Source organism: Myotis brandtii, unplaced genomic scaffold, assembly GCF_000412655.1.
Source record: "Myotis brandtii unplaced genomic scaffold, ASM41265v1 scaffold517, whole genome shotgun sequence".
Classification (NCBI taxonomy): Eukaryota; Metazoa; Chordata; class Mammalia; order Chiroptera; family Vespertilionidae; genus Myotis; species Myotis brandtii.
Genome location: NW_005369706.1, coordinates 451,333 through 463,993, shown reverse-complemented (window position 1 = coordinate 463,993; position 12,661 = coordinate 451,333). Strand labels below are relative to the sequence as shown.

The 12,661-nt window shown below is 56.0% G+C and overlaps 1 protein-coding gene across 1 annotated transcript in view; it reads right to left on the bottom strand.

Moving 5' to 3' along the window:
- The window catches only part of FAIM2 (Fas apoptotic inhibitory molecule 2), a 32,177-nt gene that overhangs the window by 11,558 nt on the left and 7,958 nt on the right, over positions 1–12,661 (bottom strand). Inside the window, exons 4-11 of the mRNA XM_005877311.2 lie at positions 12,564–12,628; positions 12,121–12,174; positions 6,230–6,280; positions 5,629–5,668; positions 4,915–4,952; positions 4,299–4,386; positions 3,998–4,093; positions 2,198–2,251 (exon numbers count right to left, since the gene is read on the bottom strand). Of these exons, the coding sequence (XP_005877373.1) occupies positions 2,198–2,251; positions 3,998–4,093; positions 4,299–4,386; positions 4,915–4,952; positions 5,629–5,668; positions 6,230–6,280; positions 12,121–12,174; positions 12,564–12,628 (486 nt within the window). The remainder of the gene's footprint in view (positions 1–2,197; positions 2,252–3,997; positions 4,094–4,298; positions 4,387–4,914; positions 4,953–5,628; positions 5,669–6,229; positions 6,281–12,120; positions 12,175–12,563; positions 12,629–12,661) is intronic.

Here is a 12,661-nt window from a genome sequence, read left to right as displayed (position 1 = left end):
CTCCTCCTCCTCCTCTTCTTCTTCTTCTTGGAGTTGTCTTCTTTGAGGGGGACCACGGGGCACTGGAAATGGCACCAGCCTGGGCACAGGACACCTGGGTCCCGTCCTAAAGCTGCCTATTCCTGGCACTGGGACTCGGTGCCAGCCCTTTAACACCCAGAGCTCCAGATGTGAAATCAGGTCTTATAACATCAGCCATGCCTCTCTCCCGGTGGAGGTGAAAACCCAGTGAGGTAACAGGTGTGAAAGTGCTTTGTTGAAAGGTAAAGAGTGGAACAGATGGTTGGGTTATTCTGATTATTCTAATAACACAAGGGATTAGTAAACAAATTTAACGGATTAATGTTCATCCAACTCTACTTGTACCGACAGCTTCCCCACGTAGCTGACACACTTGTGACCTGATCCTCTTGAAGCCACTCTACACTCTACCCATCATGCTCGACCCCCGCCGCACCCCCGCCCTGCACTGACCCCTCTTCTTCCATTTGTCTCTGGCAAAGCCTGGCTCCCCTCTGAGGCCCCAGCAGCTCACTCCTCCCAGGGTGACCTTCCCTCTTTCTTTCCTCCTTGCAGATTCCCCACCCCATCCTCCTAGTCTAAACTTGTCTTTAGCATGTACTGCCTGGGGGAGAGAGGGTTGGTCCGGGAGCCAAGAGAAGTTAGTGTTGTAGGGTGACCAACCATCCTGGTTTGCCCAAGATTTACGAGGCCCCCCAAGAAGTGGGAATGTCAGTGCTTAAACTGGAAACGTTCTGGGTAAGCTGGATAAGTTGGTCACCCTAGTCTTGACAAAACCACACTTGCTGATATGCCATCATCTTGCCAGGAAACCCGGGAACAAATCACTTAACTCCTTTAGGGTTCAGTTTTCTCATCTGTAGAAGGAGGGGCTTGGAGTTTCACTAGATCTTGTTTTAGTTTCTTCCAACTCTCAAGTTTTGAGCCTGGAGGTCCTTTACTCATTGCACAGATATTTACTGAATGCTACCATGTGCCACACACCCTGCTCTTCCTGTTAACTGTGGCATCCTGGGCACACAGCACATCACACATAGTAGGTGCTTAATAAAGACCCACGGGAATGAATGAATGAACTGACCACACCCCCATTCCTGCTTTGCCAATCTATCCAAAACCTCTGCTCACATATCTGACCCCCCAACTCCCCCATTTCTGCTTTCCCAGTCTATCACCCACAAGCCTCTGGGACCTGTGACTACGCCCAGAACCCTGGCCAGACTGAGTTGAGCTGAACACTCCAATGAGGGTGAGGACAGTCTGGTGACTGCTCCTGCTGGCAGTGGAAGTTTACCTTGGGTACCGCCACCCAGGAGATGTCACCAAACATGAGTTTATCCCCCTGATGGATCCTGGAGCCCCATCACAGTCACCCTTGGAGCTCATCTGAGCAAAGGGCCAACACACAGGATTGCTCCAGGTGAATGTCTGCCCCTGGTCACCTTCTGTCCCCTGGGCATCTGCTTCCAGCCACCCACTCCTTCCCTACCTGGCTGTTGGGGCTCTGCAACCAGACCATCCAGTTCCCAATCTGGCCTGACCACTTCCTTGAATGCTGGATGACCTTGGACAAGTTATTTAACATCTCTGAGCTTCAGGTTCCTTAATTTGATAACAATAGAACCTCTTTTACAGAGTTATGGTGAGGATGAAGTGTACCCGGAGAGCTCTCAGAGGAGAGGGGAGCAAGTGCCCAATAAAATCGAGCTGTTATTGTTTTCAGAATTGCAATCATGGTCATCAACACTCCCGGTTTGGTGGGAACCGTCAAGAACAAGCTCAACGTAAGTGCATGCCTCTCACAGGTGCTCAGAATCTCCTCTGCTCCAAGAAGCCTTCCCAGATCACCCTAGGAGAGCAACAACTAACGGAGTCCACGTAGCCAGGACCTTCACTCTCCCACCCCCACAAGCAGCCCTGGTTCTCCCCAGAAGTGAGGGGCACCTCGTCCCAGCTCTGTCTAAAGCTTCAGTCCTGCTGTTCCAACCTTCCTTCGCCCTCTGCCCAGATTAGCTGGTCTGTCTTGGAGACCAGAGAGAATTCCTTGACCATAGCACCGAGCCCTGCTCTGCCCCAGATACTTCACGCAGGCTCAGGGAGGACCATGAGAATGGCAGAGATGGTGGAGGGCCTGGGGAGATGATCAAAGGTGGGGCCCCTAGGGAGCCACACTTACCAATGTAAACACGCCTGCTCCCAGCACGGCATACACTGCGTGGAGCCAGGGCACCTATGGGGCGGACGAACAGTGGGCTTAGGGATGGCAGATGGGGCGGTGGGGCAAAGGGGCAGGGAGGAGGGCTCAGTCCAGAGAATGGAGGATGTGGGACAGACCTTCCTAGTGGGACCCTCCCTCACTGCCCCCAACCCTCCCCAGATGTTCCTAAGAAATGCCAGGTCCCCAACAGGGACCCCCGATTCTGTGTGTCCAGGGTGGGTGGGGGAACCCCAGGCTAACAGTGACCCTGACCTGCTCCTGTTCCCTCCACACAGCCCCAGGCTCAGGTAGCACAGGGTGGGTGGGGGAACCCCAGGCTAACAGTGACCCTGGAGGGCCCGGCAGGGAGCGCCCACCTGACCTGCTCCTGTTCCTTCCACACAGCCCCAGGCTCAGGTAGCATCGAGTGACTTCCCGCTGGCCTGTCATTCTCCCAGCCTGGAGCTGCCCTGGGGCTGCTCCTCCCTCCCTGCCCTGCACAGAGTCCGTCTGTCTCTCTGTGGGGAGTTCCCAGGCTCTGCCTGTGCTGGTAAGGGGCTGGGGCGGAAGGGGACAAAGACTTGAACTCAGGGGTGAGGTGGGGTCCGTGTGGAATTCCTGCCGGCTGTGCGCGAGGAGGTTGCCTGCAGAGGCTGGAACAGCACTCCTTCCCAGTCTCAGCCCCTGAGGTCGCAGGGGCGCCCTGTGGAAACCCTGTGAGAGGTACCACATCAGCTGTGCCCCCTATGGGGCTGTGCCCCCAATGGGGCCATCCCCCAGAAGATTCCTGGAAACACAGGCATCCCAGCAGCCTGACAGGGTCGATAAAGGGTTCTTTGAAGCTCTGGGGCCCCTCCCTGTACCCCCAATCCTAGATACACAGAGGGCCCCAGGCCAGCTCCGGCCCCTCCCTTCGTCAACCGGATCCTGGGAAGAGCCAAGGAAATGCTAGAACCGATCCAGCTGTCCTATGAGCAAAGCGCTGGGGGCTGGGGAAATGGGGGTGAGGAATGCTGCTCCCAGCCTGGCAGAAAAGGGTGGGGCTGACCGAGTACCGAGAGGAGCAGGGTGGGCAGAAGACTGAGCCTCCGGTGGGGGTCCAATAATGTAGCTTCATCTCTTGGGTCCCCAGGATCAGAACCTCAGACCCCTCCTGTGATGCCCTCAACCTGCCCTCTTTTCCACCAGCAGAGGCCTTAGTTCCCCAAGGGGTCACTGAGCCCTGGGAAGTCCTAGTGGGATTTCCCCGAGCAGGCTGGCTGTGCAGGAGCTGAGACTTGGCCGCCCCATGGATGTTCCAGTGGGGTGGGGACCGATGCTTGCCTGACCCCCACCTGCCTGGCTGCCCAGAGTCTGTCCCTCTGGACTTGGCTGATCCTCCAAGAGTCCCAGGAGGCCCTTCCTCAGGGCCCCTCAGGGTCTGGCGGCCCCACGGAGCTCCAGAGTGCCCTTCCCTGCCAAGGGTTTAAATGCTCCGTGGCACACTCCCCTCCAGCCTCCCCTCCCCACCCCCTACCCCCAGAGGGGAGGATGGGAAAGGTGAAGCCGGATGTGGCTCATGGAGCAGGCAGGTGCCCAGGCCTGCTGAGAAAGGCCTCCTTGTTGGTTTGCTTACACTGCCAACAAGCCCAGGGCAGGCGCCAGGAGGGGCCGGGTAGGATGGCAGGCTGTGAGCCTTTGGCTCTGGGCCTTCTCTGGAAGGTGTGGGAGGAAACAGCACCCTCTGGCCGGCAGGCTCCCTCCCTCCCTATGGGGCCCGCCGGGAGCCCCCAGACTCACATATTGAAAGGGCAGGAGGATGGCCAGGATGAGTCCACTGAAGAAGAGAGTCATGAGCAGCACGAAGAGCACACCCTGGCAGGAGGTGAAGTCAAACTGCAAGGGTGGGAGAGGTCAGCTGCTGGCTGAGGCCCGTCCAGCAGGCCACCACCTCGTGCTCATGCAGAACCAGCATTCCTTCCCCATCACCTCTCCCAGGTGGCCTCCCCAGGCCCCACTCATCCCCTTCATCTCTCACCAGATGGGGACTGAGCCTGGGGCCCCCCACCCCATCTGCCTGCCCACAGGCCCCGGAGCTGACCTTGGTCTGGAAGCTGAAGATGGTGACGGAGAGGCAGACGAGGGCTGTGATGCTCAGGCACAGCAGCACCGAGGTGGTGTTGTAGTAACTGAGGGCACAGGCCGGGGCTCAGCAGGTCTTCGTCTCCCCGGGCCTTCCGCCCAGGCCCACTCTCCTCTGCAGACCTGACCCCGTGAGCTCTTGCCCCCACCCTCTCTCCTTTCCAAGGGCTTTCCTTCTCCCTGCTTCCTGGCCTTTCCCCAGGGCCCTGACCTCCCCCAACATGTTAGAAGGATCTGGGAGAGGTGGGAACGGGGGTGGGAGGGGTTGTGCTATTGCCTGTAGGTGGGAACCTCCGTAATCTCAAGTTTGGGTCTTTTAAGCTGGAGCCTGACAGGGGTCACCTTGGTCTCCTCTATCCCCACCCCACCAGCCTAGCCAGGTCCCAGGGGCACCGTCCAGCAGGGTGTCCAGGGAGAGGGCTCTAGGCCAACGTGTCCTGCGTAAGATCCTTCCCCTGCCAAATGCTCCAGGAGGATGGAGTTGGGGGCATTTCCACCCACAGTGTGGCGAGTCCCTGGCTCTAAGCCTGGCCTATGGGCCCTATGGCCCCCTTCCTTCCACCTGTCCCCTTTACCTGGACAGCATCCCAGTGAGGTAGGCCATGGACAGGGTCTGAAAGGAAAAGCAGAAACGTTCCATGACTCAGACTTTGGGGCCCAGACACCTTCCAGGCCGAGCCTGGGTCTCCACCCCTTGCACATACCCCTCAACTCTGAGTCGACTTCATTCACACACGGTACCTCTAGGAGTCGGGCCTGGCGACATAGCATCCCAACAGGCCTCATGCCAGCTGTACCTTTCTTTCATTTGCAGCCCTGCTCTGCCCCTCCTTCTAAGACCTCCCACTCTTCATTATCCAGAGCCCGTGGATGGCCCATGCTAACCTCTTAAAAACAAAATTGCAACGAGAAGAGACAGTGGATGGAGTGGGCGGGGAGGGAGAGACTAAGCCCCTTTGGAAAGAGGGTGGAAGAAGTGGGGCCTGTCCCGTGTGGCTCAGTGGTTGAGTGTTGACCTATGAACCAGGAGGTCACAGTCCAGTTCCCAGTCATGGCAGGAGGCAGCCGATCAATGATTCTCTCTTATCATTGATGCTTTGAACTTTCTCTCCCTCTCCCTTCCTCTCTGAAATAAATAAAAATATATTTTAAGAAAAGAAGTGGGGTGAAAATACCCCTCCCCCCAGTGACCTCACATTAGACACCCCCAATCTAGACATCCTGGCCTTGAAGCCCACCTCCCTCCACCCCCACTCAGCATCTGCCCTTAGCCCCTCCAGATCACTTACAAAGATGGTCAGAAGAATCATGTTCCAGGGGAAATATCTCCTGTAAGGCAAGCCACTGAATTCAGAGGAATGGGGGGGAGGGGGGGCGGTGCCAGCAGCTGCAGGCTGGGTCACCCCTGCAGGGAGGGGGGTCTCTGCCCAGCCCCATCTCCACTTTTTGGAGGCTCTTTCTTTAGCCACATTTCCATGCACCATCTGTCCGTCCACCCTCCTCGTACCTCAGAGGTATTAAGTCAGGGGTCCTCAAACTACGGCCCATGGGCCACATGCAAATACAAATATTGTATTTGTTCCCGTTTTGTTTTTTTACTTCAAAATAAGATATGTGCAGTGTGCATAGGAATTTGTTCATAGTTTTTTTTTTTAAACTATAGTCCGGCCCTCCAACGGTCTGAGGGACAGTGAACTGGCCCCCTATTTAAAAAGTTTGAGGATGCCTGTATTAAGTAAAGAAGGAGGTGCAGGCCTACATGAAGGAGCCCAGAGAGGGATGGGGCCTTCTTAGGGGTGCATAGCACACTGGTGGCAGGCAGGCCTGGGGTCAGAATGTCCAAGATCCTGCTCATGTTCCCACAAGTTGCTCTTCAAGCCATCAGCATACCTCGGTCCAGAACAGCAGGCCAGGGTCAGATAGGTCACAAAGAATACAACACTGTGAGAGACAGATGAAGGGTGAGTTAGCGGCACCGCCCCCCTCCACCCCCCAGGCCTCTCCATTCAGTCCCTGGCTCATCCCACTCTGTACCCCCACAAGGCACCAGGCAGGGTGATGGGGGCTGGGGTAAGGCTACAGTCATCCTAGAACTTTGCAATGGGCAGAATGGTGGTTTAACTCTAAAAGAGAGGCAGGGGAATCGAATGAGCCTGCCTCTATAAATACTTGGGTGCCATGGGACAGCTGATCACCCCCCAATCAATCCACTAGCTTATTACTTCAAAGAAAAAGCTCATATACACTGTTTTCTATGTGCCAGGCAGAGTGCTATGTGCTTTATGAAAATTAAGTAATCTCACATCTTCTCTATGAAGCATGCTTTTTTTGGTTAATCCTCAGGCAAGGATTTTTCCCATTGATTTTCAGAGAGAGGGGAAGGAAAAGGGAAGGGGGAAAGAGAAAGGGAGGAGAGAGAGAGAGAAACGTTGATGTGAGAGAGACACATGGACTGGTTGCCTCCTGCACGTACCCGACTGAGCCGAGGATTGAACCTGCAACCCAACTACGTGCCCTTAACTGGGAATTGAAACCTCGACCCTTTGATGCACGGGCTGATGCTCTGACCACTGAGCCAGGCAGGCCAGGGCAGCATGCTTTTCATTTAACAGCTGAGGCACAGTGAGGTCAAGTGACTTGTCCAAGGTCATGCAGCTACCACCTGGCAAAGGCAGGATTAGAACCCAGGCCCTCTGACTCCAGAGTCCCAGCTCCATGCTGCCTCCTTCAGGCCTTTCCCAGTCCTGGCACTACCCATAATGACCTTGTTAGGTACTTAATTGTTGGTCTACCCTACCAGCAGGGGCAGGGCCCTTGTCTGTCCTGCCAGTGCCTGGCACAAGCAGGAGGTACCTGTGGCATGGATTTCTGGAGCAGGTGGCTATGTCCAGTGGGAGACTGGCAGGAGCTCAGGCACAACCCAGAGATAGGGATTGGGGATGGAGGATTTCCTGGAGAGCAGTGGAAGTGGAGGCCAGTCCAGGAGGTAGGAGAAGAGGGCTGAGGACCCAAGGGTAGGGCATGCTTACACCTACCTAGATTGGTGCCACCACCAATGTGTGGTCTCCAGCACCCAGAAGGCTCTCAACAAGGCTCCTGCCATCCTTCCCATCTCCCTCCTGGGTTCTCTCACTCATCCCCCACCGCAGCAATTCCAACCATTCTCCCCCATCCCCAAACCTCTCAGGCCCCCTACTCTTTGCGTGGTCTGGCCTGGTATGTCCCAGGAAGATTTAAGATGAGGTGGGGCTCCCTTAGCTCCCTGCCTGCCACCCGCAACCATCACGTCCTGCGTCTATGTGCCCTCCCTCCTGACCCTCCTCCCACCCAGGCCAATCCCTCTGGCCTGGGCTCTGGGTCCCACACCCTCAACTGCCCTGCCATCTCTATTACTTAAACCTTTCTACAGCTACCTCTCTGCCCACACAAACCTCCTCAGCTGTTTGTTTTCCATCTTTAATCAACACCTTCCCTAGTTTTAGCTGCTGCCACCTTAGCCAACTCACAGCCGAGCTTCTTGAAAAAGTTACTTCTACTCACTGTCTTCCTCTCCATCTCCCAATTACTCCCCAGCCCAAAAACCCACCCCCAGCTTCACTTGATGACTTCTGGCTTTGCCACAATACTATGACTTTGTTGAGTCCAACTGACACTTGTCAGTCTACCTCTTCCCTGACTTCTCCACAGCTTCTGCTCTCTTCGTTGTTTCCCTGGTTCCACAATGATCCACACTGGTTCTCTTCCCACCTCCCTGGCTGTTCCTCAGTCTCCTTCAGAGTATCTCTAACCATGGCTCCTTCCTTCCACGCATAGGGTCCCTTCACGCTCTTCCCGGGTGGGCTCACTCCTCCACAGGACTTCCTTTATTAGGCAAATGCTCATGACTCACAGACCTATATTTCTGATCTAGATTTTCCTTCTCAACCTAAGACCTGAATACCCAGCTGCTTACTGGGCAGACATGGCTACCCAGACACGTGCCAAATGCAACAGGTCAGACCCGCATGCGCTCTCTTCCCTGCTCTTCTCCTGCATCCCTGGTGCAGAAGACATGCCCCCTCCACGTTTCCCAACCAGAGGCCTCAGCATCATCCCTGACTCTCACTGCCATGCCTGGACCTGTTGATCCTCCTACCCAGGCAGCTCTCAAATCTGTCCCCTTCTCTCCATTCCCACCACCATTCCCTTTGGTGGGCCCCTCTCTGCCTCTGGTCCTCCTGCCTCCAGCCCTGCCTTCTACCCTCTAAGCTACTGGCTGATCTGATCATGGGACTTTCCTGTTTAAAATTCCTAAAGACCTGGCAGTGCCCTGCCTCATCCACCTCTGCCTACCTCTCCAGCCCACCCGTCAGCACGCTCCACCCCCCCTTTCCCTTCTCACCTCCCTCTGCACCTCACACTGTGCTCCTGCTGGAAAGGACCAACTGGCAAGGACACTGGAGGTCTGGGTTGGAGGGGCTTCCTCTGTGTGCCATGCGCATACCTCACCCGAAGCCCGCACCCCCACATCCCACGGGCCTGCTCATCTGACCCCAGGTGTACCATCTGAGGGCCAGTCTGTGACCTAGTCATTTTGTATTCCTACCTTCTAACCCAGGGCCTGGCACTGGTCAGGTGATCTTTAAGGATTTGTGGGTGAACGGCAGGACAGGGAAGGCAGGGTTGAGACACGCCTACTGGATTTGGTGAACACATCCTGCGCCATGAAGGGCAGTTGAATCTCCTGCCCCAGTTGAGAAACAGGCCGGCGTTGGCTCTCTTTGGGACTCCCTTCAGTCATTAGTCAGTTGCTTCAGCAACACACGTAGTAATGCCTTGTCTACGTGCATCCTGGGTGTGGGTCCTGTCCCCTGGCCAGAGTGGAAGCCTCCTGAGGGCAGGGGCCCAGTCTCCTTTTCGCTCTGGTTCACAGCTCCTCAGCCCTTCAGACCAGCGGCCAGGAAGAAGGGGAGAGGGTGCAGCCCCGGAGCCCGATACTCGCATTCACATCCCAGCTCTGCCACTACGATCACGTGACCTTGAACTAGGTAACTGCAGAGCCCCCGTTTCGTCCTTTGGAAACAGGAATATTGGTACCAACGCACTGGGCTGCGAGGATTGAATGAGAGGATGCACATCAAGCATTTAGCACTGGGCCGGGCATGAGTAAGGACTTGAGGATAGGAGCTGTTATTATGGTAATGTGGTTGTCAGCTCCCAAGCTCTGGTCTCTGTCTTTTCTTCCTCTGCCTGGCTCCCCTATCCCCACCCACAGCTCTTATTCCCACTGCCATGGCTCAGAGGGAGCAATCAGACAATAAGGCAAGAGCTCACTGAGGGAGATCCCTAGGGCCTCAAGAAAGCTGTAAGGGGGGGGCAGCGAGGGGTGCTAGAAGGCTGCCCTCCCAGGGGGCGGAAAATGAGTCATGGAAGTGAGAGAAAGACTGATTGTGTGTCAGAGCCTGGGCCCCAGGGCCTGGCCTGGCGCCATGGTCTGTTTACAGAGCATCAGGACAGAGGAGTGCAGCTCAGGTGGAGGCCAGTGTCCAACACCAGTGTCCTCCCCTCCCCTGTCCTGAGCGGGGGAGGGAGAGGTGTCAGCAGAGTGGGAAGTGCGGGAGCTTTGCAATAAAAAAAAATGTGGCTTCAGAAGCAATAACTTCTTTCCAAGCCTCAATTTCCTCCTCTGTAAAATGTGGATAACGATATTGTCTGCCTTGGTAGGGTTGGTGTAAGAGTCAAATGAAAATATCTGTAAAGTACTTAGCACCTCACACATTAAAAGAGAGAGAGAGAGAGAGAGAGAGAGAGAGAGAGAGAGAGAGAGAGAGAGCTGTTTTATTCTTATTGCTATTAAGGGCTTAGTATGTTGCAGGAGGTGAGATTCCTAGGTCTCAGACCAGGAGGCAGATGCAGGTGAACAGTGTTGGAGGGTGAGGAGGGGCAGGGCAGGCTGCTGTTCCGCAGAGAAGGGCACATCATGTGGTGGGATGCTCAAGTATCTCGAAGGCACTGTGACACCCCCTGAGAAGCACAGGGCCCATGCCTGCTTCCCATTTCTCCCCGCCCCGCCCACCCCTGAGCCAGGGAGAGCCTCTCTGTTTTCTGCCTTGAGCTGCTGAGGAGGCCTGGATAAGCTCATCCGGAGGCCAGGCACGCGTGCCCACTCTCAGTGGGCGGGCTCTGCCTCCACTTCTGAGCCTGCTCAGGTCTGGGCTGTCCCCCTGCCACCATCTGCTCAGGGCACAGTGTCCTGCAGACCCTCCGGTAGAAGGCCTGGCGAAGGGCCTGGGGACTCCATTCCCGAGTTCTCAGGACACCCGAGGCTGCCTGGCGGTGCTGACGTGCTGGGAGCCATGCCAACCTGCTGCATGAGCCGGCCGGGTGGCAGTCCCTGGGGCCTCATTAGCTTCACCACACCTCCCAGTTCCCGAGACGCATGCCTCCTGCCCCGTCTGCAGACAGGCCCTCTCTCCTGTGCCCCAAGAAAGGCTCTGGGTGTGAATGTCTCCTCCCCTGGGACCCCCAACTTGACGGAGACATCCCTTCACTCCTCCGCTCCTCTGAGGAGCCCCAGAGGCCAGAAGGAGTCCCCCTCCTATCAGCCTTTGGCGGGCTTGCATAAACTCTGGGTCCACTCTGGGACTGTTCTTGGCTTGGTTGGTCCAGCAGGCTCAGCTGAGCCCACGTCCCCACCTGATCCCTTTCCAGACACGGGCCTGGGATGGCCCGCGCGTGTAAGCTGCTTGGCCGGGCATTTGGCGCCCCTTCCCCGTAAGTCCCCACCGTCTCTGAGATATCCTGGGTTCCTCTACCTGCAGCCTCTGGCCCTCTGACAATCTAGTTTCTAATTTACCAAATGGATCAACGCTGTCCCACTGCCATGCTGTTGCTGAAGCCACTCCAGTCTTCATTCTTGGAGGTGCAGCCCCACTGTGGACTGAGGTTTAGTGTTCCAGGCTCACACCTCCCCTCGGCCCTCCTCTGACAGCCAGTTTTCCACATGCTGCCTTGTGCTGCCCACTACCTTCCCCAGCAGCCCCAGAACAGAGCTGGGCTCACAGCAGGTGCTGAAGGAAACTTTGGTGAGAGAATTGTGTAGGATGACTCCTTCATGGCCCAGGTAGGAGGGTCAGAATCACCCACACCGTCAAACCTCTTCGCTCAAGTCACCTGCCACACTCCTTAAAGAGGACGGCCAGGAGCTGAGTGGCTCGAGAGGAAGGGAGTCTGCCAAGCAGAGGGATTAAGAGCACAAGCCTCAACCTGAATTTTGGGTTTGAATCCCAGCTCAGCCACAAACGAGCTGTGTGACCTTGGTCAAATTACTCAACCTCTCTGAGCCTTAGTTTTCTGAGGTAATCATACCCTGTAGATTTGAGGAGTGAATTCAATACCATACAGCAAGCACACAGAACAATGCTCATCCATTATTAGGCACCCTATAATTAACAATTCAATTAGTAAGCATTAATAACATTAATAAGAGGAGCAGCATTATTATTAGTGTGAGCAAAGGTGTCCTCCTCCTCCTTCTCTACAGAGCCCAGGTCTGAGTCTCTCTAGCATGGCCCCAGCCCCACCCCCCTCCTTGTAAGGGCATCAGACCTATGCCCATCTCCTCCCCTTCTAAGACCTAAACACCTCAGAAGGGCCCTTCTGGCCTCACACTTGTGGGAACACATCCTATGGGGTGGGACGAGGCCATGGGCTTATGTTTTGTCAACAGAGATTTCCCTCTCTGTGCCACTGAGGGTTCTCTGGGAAGGGGCCTGGGGACCGGGGGTCTGGGATATACTCACTAGGATGCCCAGTACCAGCCTGGGTTAGCCTGGATATAGTCCTTAACGGGGTCACTGCAGAGGGAGGGAGGGAAAAAGAAAAAACATTTACCCTCTGTCTCTATTTCTGGTTCAACATCTGCACTTGCCCCCACCCCCACCTCAGTTTACAGGACTTGAGAGAAAGAAAGGAGGCATGCACCCCTGGTGGCTCAGGAAGCCCAGCCACAGCCGCAGGCTGGGACTCAGAAGTGCTGGGTGTGGTGCTAGAGGATCTGAGAGAGGCCTAGAAAGCCCCAGGTCCCCCCCCACCCCCCAATGGAGGACTCCTGCGTGTGCACTCTCTAAGGTTCTCTCCAGGCGTGAGCAGGCCCACTGCCCTACAACGTTGGTCTGGACGCCCCCCACCCCAGGCCTGGCCACGGCCAGCCCCTGACAGGTGCTGGTTTCCAATGCCAACTCACCAGAAGGTAAAGAGCGCCACGACACTCACGGTCACCAGCAGCTGGATCAGCAGGATAGTATAGACCTGGGGGGGGGGGGCAGGGAGGGTTCCTTTTTT